This window comes from Geotrypetes seraphini, chromosome 6, assembly GCF_902459505.1.
Source record: "Geotrypetes seraphini chromosome 6, aGeoSer1.1, whole genome shotgun sequence".
Lineage (NCBI taxonomy): Eukaryota > Metazoa > Chordata > Amphibia > Gymnophiona > Dermophiidae > Geotrypetes > Geotrypetes seraphini.
The window spans coordinates 181,368,025-181,390,222 of NC_047089.1; the positions used below are offsets into that span (position 1 = coordinate 181,368,025).

General features: G+C 43.3%; 1 protein-coding gene across 2 annotated transcripts in view; it reads right to left on the reverse strand.

Annotated features, from left to right (window-relative positions):
* LOC117362688 (E3 ubiquitin-protein ligase MARCH5-like) overlaps positions 1 to 22,198 on the reverse strand; it is a 50,284-nt gene that overhangs the window by 17,004 nt on the left and 11,082 nt on the right. For both annotated transcript variants that reach the window (XM_033949492.1, XM_033949493.1), the window contains 3 exons: positions 18,082 to 18,212; positions 12,197 to 12,380; positions 5,106 to 5,272 (listed from right to left, as the gene is read on the reverse strand). In XM_033949492.1, coding sequence (XP_033805383.1) covers positions 5,106 to 5,272; positions 12,197 to 12,380; positions 18,082 to 18,212 — 482 coding nt within the window. The remainder of the gene's footprint in view (positions 1 to 5,105; positions 5,273 to 12,196; positions 12,381 to 18,081; positions 18,213 to 22,198) is intronic.

Sequence of the window (22,198 nt, forward strand, 5' to 3'; positions counted from 1 at the left end):
GAAGGGAAATGTGGAAGACAGAGTGGGAAGAAGACAGATGCCAGACTATGGGGGAGCGGAGGGAAGAAGATGGGTGCTAGACCAATTGGGGGGGGGGGTGAAGGGAGAGGCACAGTAACAGCAAATGGAAGACACACATTGGATGGAAGGAATTGAATGAGAAGATGTGGAAAGCAGAAACCAGACAACAAAGGTAGAAAAAAAAATTATATTTATTTATTTATTTTTTGCTTTAGGATAAAATAGTATATTAGTTGTGTTGATAAAAATTTATAAACAAAGCCCTGCCAGCTGAACATCTCTTTCTCTAGTTCAGCAGCAGGAACTTTGATTTATAAGAAAGGAATAAGCTAAATATTACAGTACTAAGGCTTATATGGATGCAGCGGGGACGGTGACGGGGCGGTGAATGGGATGGCAGTGGCGGTGACGGGGCGGTGAAAGGGATGGCGGTGACGGTGATGGGGCGGTGAAGGGAACGGCTGTTGACGAAGAGCTACGTGTGTGTCTTTCTTCGATTCCAGCCAGAATATCAGCTTTGTGTTCAGCCAAACAGGCCCAGGTTTCGCACTGAATAAAGTATTTTATAATTTTTCACTATTCTGTTTACTTAATATTTCATAATAAAGTAATTATAAAATACTTTCTTTGTGTTTATTTGATTCCTATTCAAGAGAATTATTTTATATATAGTCAATATAGGCACAGAGTTAAATTTTTTAACATTTTCTAATGGTGGTGTGCCTCGTGATTTTTTTCATGAAACAAGTGTGCCTTTGCCCAAAAAAGGTTGAAAAACACTGATCTAGAGCATAAAGATTAACTCCTTTCGATGTCCCAATGAACATATATATAATATCCCACAACACAATAAGTACCCAACTCCAAGTCGCTCCCCCTCCAAATCCCCATCCCACCCCACCTCCATGCCTCACATCCAACCACCTCTATTTCCCACCATGACTTCGTGTAATGCCCTCATGGCCTAAATGCCACATACCCAAAGCATTCCTTCCCCTCCAATTGACATCTGCTCCCCACATTCATACTATCCCCTATAATTCCCCAAACCAGTCCACTCATACCCAATTCATTCTGACTCCAAAGTATACTCTGCACTGCATATGTCTCACATTGCAGTCCATAGGTAATATCTACCAAGCAGGACCTCAAAATCAATCAGGCCATTTTCGGGCCCTTTGAGCCTCTTGTTGAAGTGGACCGAGGTCGCTGTGGTGTTGCTTGCCACCAAAATTTCTCCAAATTTTGGGCTGTCGATCTGCGCTGGGTAGGGTCCTCCGATGTAATCAGCCCTTCTTTGCAAAGCAGATCTCACACCTCTTGAAGTACAGTTACTCTTTTTTGTGCCCTACTGATAGTACAAGCCATCAATATCTGAGAGATTTCTGCATGAGTATCGCTATAACTGGATAACATAACATATAACATAGTAAATGACAGCAGATAAAGACCTGAACAGTCCATCCAGTCTGCCCATTAGTTATACCTATTACAAATACATGATTAAATTGTCTTTTCTTTGATATTTCTGGATCATAGATCATAGCTAAAATTATCTCCTCCTCTGTAAGGTGATAGATAAGTCCTGAAAGATTTCCACATTATGGTTGTTCTAGCTGATCATTCCCTTCTCTCTAGCTTTCCGCAGCAAAAGTATTTAGTTATGTAGACACGCAATTATATCTTTAGGGAAATCTCCACGCTTGGGGCCTAGTGCCCTATGCACCTAATCCACCTTGGGAGGAAAGAAGCATGCGGCCCTTCACTGTCTGAACTCAAAATATGCATGTAGATAGCTTGCACCACCTTTTCAGCAACTCCACTCTCCTCCATATCAGGAATACCCCTTATGTGAACATTATTTCTCTGGGATCAATTTTCCATGTCTTCAATCCTTGAAATTCAGTCCTTCAGATCTCGCTGAGCATCAGTGTAATGAGTTTGCAGATCTTGAACCATATCTTCATGCGCCCCGATTCTCCTTTCAGTATCTTCCACTCATCCCAAGAAGTCTGCAAAATTTATTTATTTAGTCCGTCCTCACAAAAGAGCCGAGAACAAGTAACAGGAGTACATACACAGCATAGTCAAGACAAAATGGACAAAGATATGTTTGGAAAGCTAGTGGTACAATGACCGAGTTATGGTGAATGGAGAACATGTACTATACATTAACTATACATGCTGTAGTAGATATAAACATCCGAGACTCTAATTAACTATACATGCTTTGGTGAGGAACTTAGTGCTATGGCTTAGTTGATGAGTTTATCCAAGATCTTTCAGGCTTGGTCTTTTCATAGTTAGTTTATCCGAGATCATATAGGAAGGTTTTCATGGCCTTCCTAAAGTACCATAGGTCGTCCAGCTCCAACAGATGGGGGGATGAGGTTCCATAGTTTAGGCATAAAGTGCAAGTAGGGTTGCTTGCAGGCTGATTCTGTTTTTAGGGTGCATACTGCCCCTTTAATCTGACTTTTGACCACAGCAAATTTGTTTTTAAGATCTGCTGCCCAGTGTTGTAGGTCAGCCTTAGTAACCAGTGCGGATGTTTCGGCATTTCGTAATCGAGGCAAGGCGCTGACGCACTTTCATTTGACTCATGGGCCGCCATAGTAGGTGTACCGTGCACATGGCACAGGCCACTCCTCTCAGTCTCTCGATTAGAGTGCTTGGTATCATCAAGTTTCTTTTTTTCCAGCATGGTTGGGCACAGTATCAAATCAAACATACCTCAGATAGCAAAAGTACTGGTGGGAGCAAAATCGCTACTCTCGTGCAGAATATTTCTGATTTACATGGGCAGAGCTCAAACTCTAGCCAGCCATGCAGCCTAGTGACATCACCTGAAGTCCAGAATGATCTTTTCCAGTGTTTTCCCATTTATGGCAGCAGGAAGGATAGATGTTATGTACCAGGAAGGTATAAGCATACTGTGAAAGTTCAGGAAAAAGCGAGAGACATTTGGCCATGTAAGAGGTATAATTTCACTTGAGGGATGCAGGACCATATAGGAGGTGTGAAGATACAGAGAATGAGGGCCAGGGGAAGGGGTAGGCTTGAAAATAGAGGGAGATGAGATAAAAGGAGAAGGCAAACTGAAAAAGACATATTTTTTCATCTGTCTGGGATAAATTGTAATCATAGATCCATTTATATATTATACATGCACACACCACCCATGCACTAGCCTTCTCATAATTATCTTTCATATCTTATTACCCAAATCCATTCACAGAACCAAATCCATTCACAGAAGAAGATTTTTAGAAACAATTTTGTCTTCATAACTAATGTTAAAGTACTGTTTTCTTTCTTCATATACATCCAATTAGGGAGGAATCATCAAGCAGAGTTAGGGTTTAATGCATCTTAATGTGCATTAAACAATAAAAACCCATAGGTATAAAATGGGCTTAGAATTTAGTATGCACTAGTTCCATTAACATGCGTTAAGCCCTAACACTACTTGATGAATTCCTCCCCTTAGGGCCCCTTTTACAAAGCTGCTGCAGTAGTGATGCTGCTGCAGTAAATGCGCCAAAGCCAATAGAAAATTAATGGGCTTCAGTGCATTTACCATGGCAGTATTGCTACTGTGTCTTTGTAAAAGGGGCCCTTAATGCTGTTAAGTACTATTTTCTTTCTTCATATACATATAACACAATTGTGTTTCAAGTGTAAAGACATTCTGTGCATAATTATAGAATGTCCGACATTCAATAGCTTACTTCATAATGTAGTAACTTATTTTTTTTCAAATAATTTTTATTGATAAAGCAGCCAAAACCATAACGAGAAAACAGAAGGCATGGTACAAGAACCAGCAACAATGCAAACTATCACAGTATAAATAAGCCAGGAAGGGCAATACAGAGACAACCAGTAAAGGCAGTAAGAAAACCCCCCAGAAAATGCTAGGCCCCAAGAGGAAAGACAGCATCATCACAGTTTGTAGCATAGTAAGTATAATCTCCAAGGACATGGACCAGAACTGATGCTCTAGAAGGCACCCCCCCAGGATAATTAGTCAAGGCTGCAATAACCTTTTGGGAAATAAGTACCCCAATCCCCACTCACACCCACAGCCAGACCGACAGCCAACAGCCAGCAAACATACCACACTACTGTAACCACACCAATTAAGCTCCAGACATACCCCCAGTCACGCACCAATCAGACTCACACCGATGGAATCTGTCTCACAAAATGGCAACTAATTGCATGTATAAATGGCTCTAACCTTGGTTTCTCCTTTTAGAGAATAACTCTGATTCAGAGTGTTTTTATACCTGAAACACAATCATATTGGATGTATTTGAATAAAGAAAACAACAACAACACTAATTTTGAAGTAAAAACATTTGCTAAAAATCTTCTGCGAATGCATAGGGGTAATAAGATATGAAAGATAGTTATGAGAAGGCTAATAGGAATAATTTTTTTTTCCACTCATCTAATAGTTAAGCTCTGGAACTCATTGCCAGAGGATGTGGTATCAGTGTATCATATCTGGGTTTAAAAAAATATTAAAGTCCAAAGTCTGCTATCGAGACAGACATGGGGTAGCCACTGCTTGCCCTAGAATCAGTAGCACGCAATGTTGCTACTATTTGGGTTTCTGCCAGATACCTGTGACCTGGATTGGCCACTGAAGCAGGATACTGGGTTAGAAGGACCCAGTAAGGCTATTCTTACAAGTACTGTACATCTTCCACTGCATCAATAGGTGGTGGATAAGTCCAGTAGTGAAATCAAAAGAACTGGATAGCAACAGAGGTTAAACAGCAGGGTCAAGTGTTCCCTCCCAGCCATTGTAAGCAATTCAGACACAACAACTGTTACAACACCCTTGTTAATTAACCCCCTTTGCTGCCTTTTGGCTGCTATGTTTGCACTCCAACGTTCAGGACTGGCTATTGAGTGATGCTGCACAGATGTAAAATACGAGGAAGATGGAAACGTGTCCTTTGCAGCAGAAGGCACCCGAGGTCCACTTCTACAAGACCTAGTGAAATCGATCAGAGGTTACACATGCACTGTTAAGATACAATGTTCTGTGCATTGGTTGTGCGCATACTCACCAGGACGGTACGCTGGAGGCTGGAGTTTACCTTACGGAACATCAGCCTGCCCACCAGGTTTGCAATGGTTGGAAAGACTAGAGCTCCACACAATGTCCGAGAGATAGAGAGATGATCACTCTGAGACCATGTCTCAGCCAACATGGGAGGAACAGGGCGCCCAATACCTGTACAAAACAAGATGAAAAGCAATCTATCTATCTTTCTGTTATCTTCTCAGGATCAGGTCCCCCCTTAGAGAAGGGGCATTCTACCAGATTACAAGAATGATTCAATAGCCAAATGCTGGCACAGATAGCTAAGGCTGGAGCCCAATACATCACTTGTATCTATTACTGTTGCCACCCCAGTATGAACTAGCCGGATACCATGTCTCATTTTCAGGATGCACCTTCATCTGCCACAGGGAAGCAGTAAAGCTGTGCCTCTTACATCAGCTTCTGCAATGCTTTTACTTCTATAACTCTTTTCTCTTAGATAATAATTAAAATATCTTTACATAAAATCTTTTCCCATTCCAGCTTTTTGTTAGTAAAGCATATACCACAGGGAAGAAATGTATCTGGGCTCAATGGCTGCAGGATTCTCCTCCATCCTTTTAGGATCGGAGGAATAAATTGCATGTCCTCGTGCTGTGGGAAGCTAGATCTGCTTGGTTTACTTTAAAACATCAAAAACACATTCTTGCCTTTTGGGAGGCGTATATTCAAACCCTGTCTCCAAAAGCCCGCAGTCTAGTACTGAATAATAATAATAATAACTTTATTCTTCTATACCGCCACAATCGTGCGACTTCTAGGCGGTTCACAACAAAGAGAGCTGGACAATCAGCAAGTTACAACATGTAGATAGACAGTGAATTTACAGTATACAGAATCTTAAAAATGCAGCGTATTACAATATACAGTTTGTTTAGAATTTCATAGGGGCCCTTTTAAAAGAAGTAGCGAATTACAGAATACAATTTGTTAAGAATTTTCAGAGGGGGCATAGTAGGAAAAAGAAATGGAGGTGGTGGTTTCCAGAGTCATAGAAGAGGAGAAGTAATGGCTCTATAATAATTTTTTTTTTTTTGGGGGGGGGGGGTTTAGGGGAGAGGAGGAATTGGATTTTTTTTTAGGATGGTGGGATCCTAAGAGTCCAGAACCATATGCTATCCATAAAGGAGGTAGTTGTAGGACTTCTTTGAAATTTAAAGGGGGGAAAAGGGGACGGGAGGTTAAGATAGACAGTAGCCTAAGTCATTAAGCACAATGTTAAATTTAGGAAAAGTAGTTTGTTTGTTGAAATTTTAGTGAGTTTGTTGTATTTCACTGGGAATAAATTGGAAGGAGATTTGTGGGGAATATTCCAAAAGTCTGAGTATATTTGGAGTTCAAGGACACTGTACCAGTTGCTACTTATATGTATCCTTTTTCAATTTTCTTGTACTCATATATGTGTTACAACTGTCTATAAGTTTGGATTTGTTAATAAAAAAAAATTAAAAAAAGGATTTAAACTAAAAATATTTTCCCAATTGTCATAAAAAGTTGTGGAGGAACAGCCCAAAGGTTATAGCAGTAGGCTGAGAGGTTCAAATCCCACTGCGGCTCCTTGAGATCTTCAGCAAGTCACATACCTCCATTGCCTCAGGTACAAACTTAGGAGGAAATTCTATAAATGGTGCCTAGGTTAGGGAACATCTAGCAATGTTTTAACTGAATTCCGTGCAAAATGTAATCGTTTTTAATTGGCTTAGAAACATAGAAAATGGTGGCAGAAAAGAGCCATAGCCCATCGAGTCTGCCCATTTCAAGTACCCGCCCCCCTGAATTTACTCCCTTAAAGATCCCACGTGAGCATCCCATTTTCTCTTAAAATCCGTCACGTTGCTTGCCTCAATCACCTGCAGTGGGAGTCTGTTCCAATGATCTACCACTCTTTCGGTGAAGAAGTACTTTCTGGAGTCGCTATGAAACTTCCCTCCCCTGATTTTCAGCGGGTGCCCTCTGGTGGTCGAGGGTCCCACGAGACAGAAGATATCATCTTCCGACTCGATGCGACCCGTAATGTACTTGAACGTTTCAATCATGTCTCCCCTCTCTCTTCGTTACTTAAGTGAGTACAGCCGCAATTCTTTTAGTCTTTCTTCGTATGTCAGATCCTTGAGTCCCAAAACCATCCTGGTGGCCATTCGCTGAACTGACTCGATCCTCAGCATGTCCTTACGGTAGTGTGGTCTCCAGAATTGGACACAGTACTCCAAGTGAGGCCGCACCATGGATCTGTATAACGGCATGATGACTTCAGGTCTCCTGCTGACAAAACCTCTACGGATACAACCCATCATTTGTCTTGCCTTGGAGGAAGCCTTCTCCACCTGATTGGCAGCTTTCAAGTCGTCACTAATGATTACCCCTAGATCACGCTCTGCCGTGGTCGCAGCTAAGGTCTCACCATTTAGTTCATAAGTTCTGCGCGGATTTCTCTTGCCCAGGTGCATTACCTTGCATTTTTTAGCATTGAAGCCCAGCTGCCAAGTCGTTGACCATCGTTCCAGCAGCAGTAGGTCCTGTGTCATATTATCAGGTAACAAGCTTTTGCCTACTATGTTGCAAATTTTGGCGTCATCGGCGAACAGTGATACCTTTCCTCTAAGTCCATGCGTCATATCACTTATGAATAAGTTGAATAGAATCAGGCCCAAGACCGAGCCCTGCTGCACTCCACTGAGCACGTCCGACGCTTCTGATGGGGTACCGTTCACCACTACCCTCTGTAGTCTACCACTTAGCCAGTCTCCAACCCATGTAGTTAGAGTGTCCCCCAATCCTGTCGATTTCAGCTTGTTCAATAACCTTCGATGTGGGACGCTATCAAATGCTTTGCTGAAGTCCAAATATACCACATCCAGTGACTCTCCGGCATCCAGTTGTCTAGTGACCCAGTCAAAAAAGCTAATAAGATTGGACTGGCGGGATCTACACTGGGTGAACCCATGTTGGTGGGGATCACGTAGGTTTCCTTCATCCAGGATTATGTCAAGATTCTGTTTGATCAGAGTTTCCATGAGCTTACACACTATAGACGTGAGACTCACTGGCCTGTAGTTTGCTGTCTCTGTTTTGCAGCCTTTTTTGTAGAGTGGGATTACGTTGGCAGTTTTCCAGTCCAAGGGGACTTTTCCTGTGCGTAAGGAAAGGTTGAAAAGCACAGATAATGGTTCCGCCAGGACTTCACTTAACTCCCTGAGCACCCTGAGGTGTAGGTTGTCCGGCCCCTTGGCTTTGTTTACTTTGAGTCTCAATAGTTCGTTGTAGACGCTACTGGGCGTGAATTTGAAGTCTTGAAACGGGTCTTTCTGGTTATCTCCCGTCTGAATCATGTGGCATGGTAACAAGTTTTCAAGTTTCAAGTTTATTTAAAATTTCTTATACCGCCAGATCAGCCATTAAAAATTATTTTTTAAAAATTAAACAATTCATTTAAGTTTTATGCGGAATACTGCATACCGCATAGCGACACCTACCTGAAAAGTAGGCGTGGTTAGGGGGGGTGGAGAATAGTTATGGTTGACTTGAGCTTCACTAGGCGTCTTGTTAGGCACCAAGAAAATCCTAAGCTAATTTAACAGCTCCTACCACTAGGATACCTAGCGACATGTAAGCCTGCTTAGGTGCTGCTAGGCGTGATTCTATAATTGACAACTGTGTCAACTGGCACCAGAAGTTAGGTGCCATTTATAGAACCAGGCTCTTACTGTACTAACTCACCTTGGGCTAAGATTGAAAAAACATGAATTAAATCCAAACCATCCCTTTTAGTATGATCACCCACTATTTAATAAATCTCTGATAAAGTCATGCTTCAGCTCTTTGCACTACTTTAGGAAATTTTTCAGAGAATGGTGTCCTCATAAACCATGTTTGTCTAACTTTTTTTTAAAATCACGGGCCGCATTTTATATTTCATAACATTCAGACGGCCCAAGATGTGTGTGCGCACGCGCGCATATACTCCTGCCAAATCTCAGTTACTGCCCCTTCCAGCCTTCACCCAGTCTCTTTCTCTCTTTCATGTGCCCCCCTCCCTGGGCTTTTCCCAGTTTCTATTTCACTTGGTTGGCTTCAGCTATTATTGACCCCTGCACAATTCTGGCTTCCCTGTTGCAACTCTGGATCTCTTCAAGCTTGAGCAGCATGATAGGGGAACTTCTGGTTGGTCTCGTGGTTTCAAGTCTCACAAGACTTGAAACCAAGAGAGCTCCCAAACTTCCTGCCCTGGAGGTGTGAGATCCAAGTGAATAGATACAGAGTGAAGAGATGGCAATACAAGGAGAGATCATTAAAGGCAAAAAGAGAGAAATGGATAAGGGAGGAATTGATGGGAAAGAAGAAATGTAAAGTACAAACCTGGACAAGGAGATAGGAAGATAAAGACAAGAAGGAATTTTTTTTAAATGTAAAGTGCACTGTGGCATATTATTTTCTATTGATGAAGGAAGGGGTATGTTTACTGGAATTTGCTTATGCACATACCATGTTTCCCCGAAAATAAGACCTATCCCGAAAATAAGCCCTAGCATGATTTTCGGGGTAGGTCCTAATATAAGCCCTACTCCAAAAATAAGCCCTAGTTGGATCCAACCCCGAAGCCCCTCCAGAATGTCCCCGACATTCCCTAATTCACTGGCGGCAGCGCTTTCTCCCTCCCCTCGCGTAGCACCTTTCCATCCTTCCTTCCCATCCCGCACAGCAGAACTCTGCCGACCCTCCCATCATGAGGCTGACATACCTCTATTCCAAACAGCAATGGCAGCAACACTGAATAGGCTGCTTTGTGGTCTTGACCACTGGGGCTTTCCCTCTGTCACATCACTCAGTGATGCGGCACAGGGAAGGGCCCAGTGGGGAAGGCCGAGAAGCAGCCTTTTCAGTGCTGCAGCCATTGCTATTTGGAATGGAGGTATGTTGGCCTTGCGGTGGGAGGGTCGTCGGGGTTCTGTTGCACAAGGGAATGGGTTGGCGGAGTCATTGGGGTTCTGCTGCAAAGGGGGGAATGGCTTCATATTATCTGTTCCAGAAAGATCTCAAGACTTTTTTTAAATTTCCGGACCATGGTGCAACCTCACCTGGAGTACTGCATCCAGCACTGGTTGCCATACATGAAGAAGGACATGGTGTTACTTGAAAGGGTCCAGAGAAGAGCGACTAAAATGGTTAAGGGGTTGGAGGAGTTGCCGTACAGTGAGAGATTGGAGAAACTGGGCCTCTTATCCTGAGACTGAGAGGGGACATGATCGAAACATTCAAAATACAGATAAAGACAGATTGTTCACCCTCTCCAAGGTAGGGAGAACGAGAGGGCACTCTCTAAAGTTGAAAGGGGATAGATTCCGTACAAACATAAGGAGGTTCTTCTTCACCTAGAGAGTGGTAGAAAACTGGAACGCTCTTCCGGAATCTGTTATAGGGGAAAACACCCTCCAGGGTTTCAAGACAAAGTTGGACAAGTTCCTGCTAAACTGGAACATACGTAAGTCAGGCTGGACTCATTTAGAGCACTGGTTTTTAACCTGGGGGCTGCCGCGTGAGCGGACTGCTGGGCAGGATGGACTACTGGTCTGACCCAGCAGCGGCAATTCTTATGTTATGACATCTGAAATTCAGTTTGTTTAAGTATGATCTGTAATTTGTTTATTTGTCAACCATTTAAAATTCTATTTTGTATAGAAGATGTGGCATACAAGAATAATGCTTAGATTAGATCTAACGCAACACAAAGAAATTGCTTTCAGGGTTTGCTGCATGGGGGGGTTAGGGAAGGAGGGATAGAAAGATGCTGCACAAGGGGATGGGTGACATCCCCTTGTACACACACACACAAAAGACATCCCTGAACATAAGCCCTAGCGCATTTTTTGGACCCAAAATTAATATAAGACAGTGTTTTTTTGGGGGGGAAACATGGTAGTTAAATCCTCTCTTTGTTTGGATATCTTCATTATCGTTTGATGGGAGAAATTTCAGATTTAAAACATTTTTTTTTAAACTAGAAAAAAAGGATTATAACAAATTAGAAAAAATACCTCCTCAGACAACAAAGGGTGAAACCAAAGCATTTTATTTTCGGTCTGGGGACTGAAAATAAAACAGTGATATAGCTGATGTATGGTTCCTAGAGTAAAGTGGATATTCCAGAACTTGGTTCAATATTTGTAACTGAATGTATTTCCTTTATAAAATTTGCATGGAGCAAGTACAATGGATTTAAAAAAAAAGCCAATAAAATCCATGTTTCATTAACATTTTGACATAAAAGCACATTTTAAAAGTTTTATGTCATATCAATTTTGAGAGTAGATTACTACAATTTTCCATGAGAACAGTCTGCTGAAATTCCCCCTATAGCCCCACTAGAATTAACTGCTTACTTATCACAAGCGCTACAGGAACAAATGCTCCTTGTGATCCTAATCCTCCACTGTACCAGGTACAACCCCCCTTCTCCCCCCAAACAACAACAAAAAATTAGAAGCCCTGGTTGTCTAATGGATTCTTTGGGGCAGGACCAATCCCCATGCACTTCTGCCCATGCCAGATGCAATATCAAAATGGCTGCTACAACCTCCTCTGACAGTCTGCGAGAGTGCAGAAAAGGGGGCAGAGAATCCATAGAAAGAAATCAGGGTTACTTATAGGGAGCATGGTGGGAGGGGGGAGGATCTATTACCAGAGAACAGGGAATCTGCAAGAAGAGGGCTTATACGAGTAGCAATTCTATACTTGCTCCACAATGTCACTAAATAATTTTTAACTGAAGATCTGGGGTTTTAAACAGATAACCTTTTAGCTCTAAACCAGCTCCTCTCCTTAGCTAAGCTAGGAGTACCACCTTGTCTATTTTAGACATATTGCCTGTGCCTAGCCCCTTCTTACTAGCCTCATATGCACAAGGCAGTAGGAACTAGAGTATAAGTGTCTGATGTTACTTTGGAAATCAGTATTATAGCACTTCATGCAACTAATTAAAGACCTCCCCTTAACCGTGAACCTTGGTTCAGGCTGGGCAGAGTTTCTAATTCCTGCTCTCAAAGTCACACCCCTCACCTGGCACCAGCACGTTGAGGGCCTGCAGTTTGCTGGAGTACTTTCGCCACACACGCAGCACATAGTCCTCCCAGCGGATCATCTTCCCCAATGTCAACATGACAGGGATGGTGGGTAGCCCCATTAGCAGGAAAAGGGGGTCTGCTCGCTCCATCACATTCAAACCCTTCTTATGGCCAACAACCTGTAGGAGGAGAGGAAGAAAGGATAATAGCTGTCAGGCATTCTTTATACAAAGAGAAGGCAACAGTATGAGCGAGACTAGTGTAGCTGGTTCTCCAATATGTGGCACTGAGAGGGACTGCAAAAAAAAAAAAAACAAACAAAAAACACCCCACACTCTCCTCTACCATTCTCTTTCCATGCACATTGAACACAGATAAAAATGTTTACAGTGGGTGGCTTAAAATTTTCTCAGCTTCCCCTGGGAAGGAACAAGCCACCAGGTAAACAAAAATATATTTAATTTAATATGGTCACAGATCTTTGTTGTTTAGATCATTTGTTGCCTCTTTTTTGTTGGAATCGCTGCAAGCCGAATTTGCGCTTTATTTATTTAGTGGGAGGATGGGCACTGGGAGGCTCGAGTTTCCCCAATTTTGGACTTTATAATGAGGCTTGTTTATTACAACACTTAAAGGACTGGCTACTCGGTGAATGCCAGTACACTCCCCTGATAAACGAATTAGCCTTTTATGCCCCCCATTCCTTGCATAGCTTATTACATATGTTGAGTGGTGACCTCCCCTCATATCTTCATGCTAGTGCTTTATTGAAATCCATGTGGGTGGTGTGGGGGAACTGAGTACATAGATTAGATTCTCTAGGGTTCCCCTCCCCCCAAATCAACTGACCTTGAAGGGAAATCAGGCTTTTCCGGCAGGTCGCGATAATCTTGTGGAACATTTCCTGACTAAGGAGGGCCATTTAATGCCCTTGGCAGCTTATGGAGACCAACTGGGTAGTTGATGTGGGAGATACCTTTTCCTACTGCCAAATTATACATTATATTCTCTCTCTCCCACAGGAGAGGACTGGCTGACCTTTGGCCAAAGGTCTTTGAGACTTTTTGCGGTAGTGGATGTTTTAACAACTTAATGTCGACGTTGCAGAAGGCCCTCTCTGTTTCAAAGCCCTAAGGATACTCAATTGATACAAAGGGGTTGGGAACAAGAGATACATAAGGAATTGAGTGCCATTAAAGTGATCCCTAAGTTGTTTACTGGAGCGATGTTAAGGGTGCAGCTACATAAAATTGGGGGCATTAACTCTCCTCTGTCTGAAATGTGGCAAGGACTCTAATATTTTTGTCCATTCTTTTTGGGATTGTTGTCTTGTTCAATCCTTCTGGACCTCTATAATGCAATACTTACAGGATCTGCTATGATGTGCAACTATGGGTACTTTAGAGCAATTGGTGCTCAATCTGCCCGGGGCTTTACAAGGCCTGCCCAAGGAGGGGCTTGCTATGGTGTCATAAGGTGTGTCTCCTTTCTTGCAAATGTATCTTGCAACCTTGGACTTCTTCAGACCCTCTGGAGGTGGCGGTTGATGGTTCACAATTTAGCTGCTTAGGAGGCTCGGAAAGCGGCAGGACATGTAAACAGGCTTAAACACTTTTTTGCTTCTTTGTGAGGCCTATTTGGCTTCCTTGTCACCAAGAGGGCATAGTTTGATTATGAATACCTTCTCTTTAAGTTGTTTTGAGGACAGCAAGCTCTTTTTAGTGACCAGACACTGCTATATTCCCTTACTCTTGGGGGGGGGAGAAGTTTATGAATGTTGCAAGGGGGCCAAAAGAGACCAGACCCTTGGAAAGGTTATGACCTTTTGGTCAATTTATGCATATTTTCTCAACCCTCAGCTTTAAAGTTTGGTGGAGGAGGGTTAATGTAAGAGTAAGTACTGTGGGAGAGAGTGATTCTCCTTGGACTGAGTTTGTTCACTTTTTTCTCTCTCTAAAATTAATTTGATTGTTCTGCTCAGATCACCTTTCTAGTTGGGATCACCTTTCTGGTTGGGTTTAATTACTTGTGTTGTTAAACTCTGTAATTCGTTGCCAGAGAATGTGGTGAAATCAGTTAGCTTAGCGGGGTTTAAAAAAAGGTTTGGATAATTTCCTAAAAGAGAATTTTGAATGGTTTGGAGGGAAGCAAGATGGCTAAGTGGAAGGCCTGAGAGTTGCGAGTTGCAGTAGTCTAAGTGTGAGGTGATGAGGGTGTGGATAAGTGTTTTGGTAGTGTGCTCGGAGAGGAAGGGTCAGATTTGGGTAATATTATAGAGGAAGAAGCAAGAGGAAGAATTAGTGATATGTTGTATCTGGGCGGTGAAGGAGAGAGCGGAGTCAAAGATGACCCCTAGATTATGAGCAGACAAAACAGGAAGGTTGAGAGTGTTGTCCATAGAGACGGAGAATGAGGGAAGTAGAGAGGTGGGTTTAGGCGGGAAGATAAGCAGCTCTGTTTTAGCCATATTCAATTTTAAATTTCTCCAGAATTCTTTTGTACAACGATTCCTCCTACTGCATCTATTCCTTTCTCTCCTCTACCTTCCAAATTACTAAGTTTAATACAATCTTGTTAGAATGCTTATTTTCTTATTTTACCTCTATCTCTACTTTTCATCTCTTTATTACTCTCTAGGTACTTTAGTTAGATTGTGAGCCTTCGGGACTAAGGGAATTTTTAAGTACCTTTCTTACTTATAATTTCAATGTATATTTTCTGTAAACCGCTTAGAACTTAACGGATGTAGCGGTATATAAGAAATAAATTACATTACATTACATTACATCCAGGCTGAGATATTTGGCACAGAGAGGTAGATCTGGGAGTCATCAGCATAGAGGTGATACTGGAAGCTGTGGGAGGAGATCAGCACTCCAAGTGGGCAAGTATATAAATTGAGAAAAGGAGTGGTCCCAGCACAGAGCCTTGAGGTATACCAATTGATAGTGAGAAGGCTGTGGAGGAGGAACCACCATTGCATACACTGAAGGTGCAATGGGAGAGATAGGAAGAAAATCAGAAGAGGGTAGAACCCTGGAATTCCAACAAGGACAGCGTATCAATAAGTAGGTGATGATCAACAGTATCAAAGGCAGCAGACAGATCAAGAAGGATGAGGATAGAGTAGAGGCCTTTGGATCTGGCCAAGAACAGGTCATTGGAAACTTTAGTAAGGGCAGCTTCCTTGGAATGCAGCAGGCGAAAGCCTGACTGAAGTGGATCTAGAATAGCATGGGATGGGATGAGAGGAAGTCCAGGCAACGGTGGTGACCAGCATGTTCAAGTAACTTGGATAAGAAGGGGAGAAAGGAAATGGGGCGATAGTTGGAGGGACACATGGGGTCCAGTGAGGGTTTCTTGAAGAGGGGTATGTCAATGGCATGTTTGAAGACATCAGGGACAGTTGCAGTGGAGAGCAATAGGTTGAGGATGTGACAAATAGGAGGGATGACAGAGGACGAGATAGCACTGAGTAGGTGAGTGGGAATCAGATCAGAGGAGCAGGTGGTGGGTTTGGAGGATGAGAGAAGATGTGTGGTTTCCTCATCAGTGAACTCAGAGAAAGAGAAGAGAGTGGCAGGGATTGAGGGGAGGTTAGTAGAAAGGGAAGATTAAGGAAGGGGTTGGGGAAACAGCCTGGTTGAGAGCTTAAGGTGAATCTTCAGAATCTTATTGTAGAAGAACTCCGCCATTGTCTGGGGAGAAATTGAAGGGGGATAGGTGGTGATGGTGCTTTGAGTAAGGAGTTAAGCATGGTAAAGAGACGGCGAGGGTTGGAGCTAAGAGAAGTGGTTAAGTGGATATAGTATTCTGGTTTTGACCAGCGAGAGGGCAGACTGGAATGATGTCAGCATGAATTTGAAGTGGATGAAGTCGGCATGCACACAGGATTTAAGCCAGAGATGCTCAGCATAATGGGCATATGAGTGCAGGTGGCGGATGTGGGGGGTAAGCCAGGGTTGGGGTTTGGCACGCCTAAAAGGACGTGAGATTGGAGGAGCAAGGGTTATCTAGAGCAGAGGAGAGAATGGTATTATAAGAGAGGACGGCTTCATTGACAGTTTTGTGGAGAGGGCTCTGGGGTCAATAGCCTGAAAGTTTCTGAATGCGTTGGTAATGATTGGCTGGATCTAGGGGGCAGGGTGATGAATAGTGAATGTTAACAGGTGATGGTCAGAGAGGGGAAGGGTGATATTGCAGAATTTGAGGTTGAGCAGTTGGAGGAAAGAATTAGGTCTAGGCAATGTCCTTTCTGGTGTGTATTGGTAGTGGAGCACAGCAGGAGATTGTATGAGGATATAACGGCAAGGAACTTAAGAGGTGAAGGAGTCACAGGGGTCACTGACATGGATATTGAAGTCACCAAGGATGAGAGAAGGGGATGAGAGCCAGAGGAAAGAGGAGAACTAGGAGTCAAAGTCGGTGAGGAAGGGGGATCGGTAGATGACTGCTACTCATAGAGGTAAGGGAGTAAAAAAAAAAAAAAAGACGTATGGAATGGACTTCAGAGGAAGAGCGTAGAGATGGTGGTGGGAAAAGGGGTTGAAATCTGCAAGAGGGTGAGAGAGTAATAGCCCCACGCCTCCTCCTTGACCAACCAGGCGAGGTGTGTGGGAGAAAAGGTAGCCTCCATGACACAGAGCAGCAGCTGAGGTACAGTCATCAGGGCAGACCCAGGTCTCCATTAGTGTGAGTAAGAGGAGAGATCAAAAGATGAACAGGTCATGTATGTAGGCAAGCTTGTTGGGAATGGAGCGGGCATTCTATAGGGCACAAGAGAAGGGCGGGGAAGAGAGGAATAGAAATAAGATTGGTTGTATTGTGGGTTGGCCTGTAGGAGTAAGGTTGACCATAAGACTAGGGTTGGTCAGGAGGACCAGGATTGGGGTTAGTATAGGTGAGGTGCACGCATGTAGAGAGGGGGATGACCGAATGAGAGAGAGGAAGTGTAGGATCTTTAGAGCGGAGAAGAGGGTAGATAATAAGAGGAAGGGAGAGCAGTAGGATTAAAGTGTGAAGGGTTAAAAGTACAAAAGAACTACAAAATTAAAATAGGAAAGATAACGGCAGTGAAAGGTAAGAAACAGGAGAGAAAGAAGGGGAGTTGAGGTGTTGCCACTTTAGAAAAATAATGAATGAGTGCAATGGGCAGTGGAGTTTTAGTTTCAAAAGCATTTGAAACAGGTGAGATTTTAAACTGGTTTTACATTTTGGGTATGACAATTCTAAATGGAGGTGTTTTGATGAGGTTCTAGAGGGAAGGTGCTAGGTGAAAAAATGTGAAAGACCAGGTGGTTTCTAAATGAGTGGAAGACAGAGGAGAGAGACAGAGGCAGTGGTCATCCAAAGAGTTAAAAGCACGAGAGGGAGTATAAGGAATGATATGTGAGGAAAGATAAGGGAGTATTAGAATACTGAACCTTTGAGCTAAAGTAAGCACTTTGAACCTTATTGTTGCTCCAGAAGTGGGGAAACAATGGCTTGTCGGAATGACAAGAGGATTCCGATTGCTAAATTGTGTACAGACTGAAGTCTTCATAGAAGAAAACAGAATAACCACTGCATGCAAATGTTATTTCTGTCATATTCATTGGAATTATTCTGAAAACCTGACAGGCTGGGTGTCCTGAGGATTGGGTTGAGAACCCCTGATCTAGATGGATTTGAGGGATAGGTAACACTATTAACTACGATATCTACAGATAAGAATATTTTCTTAAAACTCACCCAGTAAAGAATGATATGACAGGTGTACTTTGCCTCTTAATAAAACATTACATGCATGAGGAATGTCTGGTTTGCTTCCCACTCTCATTATACGAGTGTTTGCTCTGTTATTAACATGTATGACAGAACATGGTCTGTTAATTATGTTACCTGCATGACTGTGACAGCTCCATAGGTTACAGCAGACCAATATGCTGTCCCAACCACAATACCAGCTGCAGCAAAAGGACTCACTTTGGACAGCACCCGGTCTACTTGTTGTAAGAAGTACACAAGGGGACCTGAAAAAGGGGGGGAAAGTCATAGGTCAGCACACCCCTTTAAACCTACCTTTTATAAAATTTTTGTCATATGAAGAAAACAGCTACCATGCATTTGGTGCCGTTCTTGGTATTTCAAAACCAAACCCTATGGAGCTCTCCAAATGACATCTACAGCTACCTCACAGATGGCAAGCCCCAGTGTGGCCAAAACAGTCTGAATAGCTGCTACTATTGGGGGGGGGGGGGTTGGGGGGTTTCTTTCATATCATGTATATCCTCTGCTAACAGACCCTCTATCTCCCTACCCTCTTTAAACTCATAACTTCTACTACTACTATCCATTCAGTTGTATCTGACTCCTGGATACTCTGTAGGCCAGTCCCTGTTTTCTATGGTTTCTTTCAATTGCTTGATGTTCATTCCTGATGATATCCAGCCAACGGACCTTTGGTCTCCCCCGCTTCCTTTAACCACTGACCATTCTGAGTAGCACCTCCTTTTCTAATGAATTCGCCCTCATCACATGTTACATTACATTAGTGATTTTTATTCCGCTTGTACCTTGCGGTTCAAAGCGGATTACATAAGAAGAGAACTGTACATTTCCAGGAGGGTAACCCTCCACATTTTACTGTAAACTTAACTTTTTCCCTAAAAACAGGGAAAAAGTGAAGTTTTCATTAAAATGTGAGGGGTTACAACCCCCCAAACCCTCCACAATGCGGCGCGATGTCTATTAAGTAAAGTGGGGGGGTTCCCCCCCACGCCCCCCTGTCGGAGCCCTAAAAACAGTAATTTTGAGCGGCGCACACCTCCGCGCTGCGCTCAATTGTCTGGGCGCGCCTTTGACCTGACACCAACTTCTTGAGGTCCTTCTCACTCTCTGCCAGCAGGTAGTATCATCTGCGTATCTCAGATTGCTGAGGGCTCTTCCGCCTATTTTCACCCCAACACTTGAATAATCTAAAGTCCAGCTTTCTCATGATTACTTCTGCAGAGAGGCTGAAAAGAAAAAGAGAGAGGATGCGTCCTTGTCTTGTACCCTTTTTGATCTTGAACTATTCTGTATCTCCATACCTAGCTCGCATTGTAGCTTCTTGATCGTAGAGCGATCTGATTAACCTAGTCAGGTGTGCTGGCACTCCTATCTCACTCAGTACTTCCCAAAGCTTGTCATGTTCAATACAGTCAAAAACCTTGGTATAATCAATGCCACACAGGTAGAGCTGCATCTGGTACTCCCTCGCCTTTTCTATGATGCATCTCAAGTCTGCAATGTGATCACAGGTCCTTCTGCCCTTATGGAATCCAGCTTGGGCATCAGGAAGTTCTCGATCAAAGATGTTGCCCAAGCGCCTCTGGATTATCTTTACAACCCACCTTGCTGGCGTGGGGAATCAGGGCAATTGTTCAATAGTTGGTACAGTCCCTGGCGTCACCTTTCTTCAGCAGTGGGATAAAAACTGATCTTTTCCTGTCCTTTGACTTTGTGCAGGTCCTCCAGATCTTCTGATATGGTGCTGTCAGTGTTGCTCTTGGGACTGGTTTGAGCAGCTCTGCAGGGATGCTGACAATGCCAGGTGCTTTGTTGTTTGGCAGCTGCCTCAGCGCCCAATCCACTTCACTTTCCAATACATCTGGTTCTGCTTCCTCTTGACCCCCAGGATCTTCAGGGTAGTCAGTGCTGGTGCTGATATATAATTCCTCTTGTGTATTCTTTCCATCTCTGCTCGATATCCTGCTGGTCGATTAATTTCATTCCCATCACAGTGTTTGATGGTTGATTAGCGTGCTGAGAAAGCACAGTTACTTACCGTAACAGGTGTTATCCATGGACAGCAGGCAGCTATTTTCACATATGGGTGACATCATCGACGGAGCCCGGTTGCGAACGCCTTGCAAGCAGACTTGCTTGAAGAAACTCAAAGTTTTGAGTCGCCCGCACTGCGTATGCGCGAGTGCCTTCCCGCCCAGTGCAGGGCGCGTCTCCTCAGTTCAGATAGCTAGCAGAGAAGCCAACCAGGTGAGGCGGGTGGGTTGTGAGAATAGCTGCCTGCTGTCCCTGGATAACACCTGTTACGGTAAGTAACTGTGCTTTATCCCAGAACAAGCAGGCAGGTATTCTCACATATGGCATCTCCAAGCTAACCTGAATTGGATGGTGGGAGTGTTGGCAATTTAGGAGAATAAATTTTGTAATACTGTTTGGCCAAACTGTCCATCCCATCTGGAGAAAATATCCAGACAATAGTGAGAAGTGAAGGTATGAACTGAGGACCAAGTAGCAGCTCTACAAATTTCCTCAATAGGTGTAGATCTGAGGAAAGTTACTGAAGCTTCCATTGCTGACTTTATGGGCTGTGACTTTACTATGAAGGGGTAATCCAGCCTGGGCATAGCAGAAAGAGATACAAGCCGCCATCCAGTTGGAGATGGTACGCTTAGAAATAGGATGGCCCAACTTATTTGGATCGAAGGAAACAAAAAGTTGAGGAGCAGTTCTGTGTGGTTTGGTGCATTCCAAGTAGAAGGCCAAAGCACGTTTACAGTCCAGAGTATGAAGAGCTGATTCTCCAGGATGAGAATGAGGCTTTGGAAAAAATACTGGAAGGAAGATGGATTGGTTGAAATGAAATTCTGAGACCACTTTAGGTAGGAATTTAGTATGAGTACGAAGAACCACCTTGTCATGATGGAACACAGTGAATGGTGGGTCAGTTACTAAAGCTTGCAGTTCACTGACTCTTCGAGCGGAAGTGAGGGCTATGAGAAACACAACTTTCCAAGTGAGATACTTCAGATGAGCCTTATCAATTGATTCAAATGGAGGCTTCGTGAGTTGAGAAAGGACAACATTGAGGTCCCAAACCACAGGAGGCGGTTTGAGAGGAGGGTTAACATTAAAGAGACCTTTCATAAATTTGGAAACCACTGGATGAGCAGAGAGGGGTTTCCCTTCAATAGACTGATGGAAAGCCGCAATTGCACCGAGATGGACTCGGATAGATGTAGACTTGAGACCAGAATTGGATAAGTGCAACAAGTAGTCCAAAACAGAAGATAAGGAGGAATGCTGAGGCTCCGTATGATGAGAAAAACACCACGTAGAAAATCTAGTCCACTTTTGGTGATAGCATTGTCTAGTGGTAGGCTTCCTAGAAGCTTCTAAGACATCTCTTACAGATTGAGAAAACTGAAGAGTTACGTTGAAAGGTACCAAGCTGTCAGGTGTAGAGACTGCAGGTTGGGATGAAGCAGAGATCCTTGACTCTGTGTAGCAGAGAAGGAAAAAGTGGTAGAAGGTATGGCTCCCTGGTGCTGAGTTGAAGTAGAAGGGAGTACCAAGGTTGTCTTGGCCACCGAGGAGCAATGAGAATCATGGTGGCATGATCGTTCTTCAACTTGACCAGAGTCTTGAGAATGAGAGGGAATGTGTAGAGCAGGGGTGCCCACACTTTTTGGGCTTGCGAGCTATTTTTAAAATGACCAAGTCAAAATGATCTACCAACAATAAAATTAAAAAAACACAACGCACACTGTACGCATAGAAAATGTTAATTATCATTCCTATTCCAGGGTTTTTCAAAGAGGTCAAAGCAGATGACTCTATGCACTATCACCTCAGTAACAACCATACAAAAATAGACAAATATATCCCCCTCCCTTTTTACTAAACCACGATAGCAGTTTTTAGAGCGCAGGGAGTTGCGCTGAATGCCCAGCGCTGCTCTCAACGCTCATAGGCTCCCTGTGCTAAAAAACTATTGCAGTTTAGTAAAAGGGGACTTTAGTGTAAAATATAGAGAGCAGATATAAATTCAGACACATTTTGATCACTAAATTTAAAATAAAATCATTTTTCCTACCTTGTCTGGTGATTTCATGAGTCTCTGGTTGCACTTTCTTCTTCTGACTGTGCATCCAATCTTTCTTCCCTTCTTTTAGCCTGTATGCTTCCTCTCCTCCAGACCTCATTCCTTCCCCCAACTTTTCCTTCCTCTTCC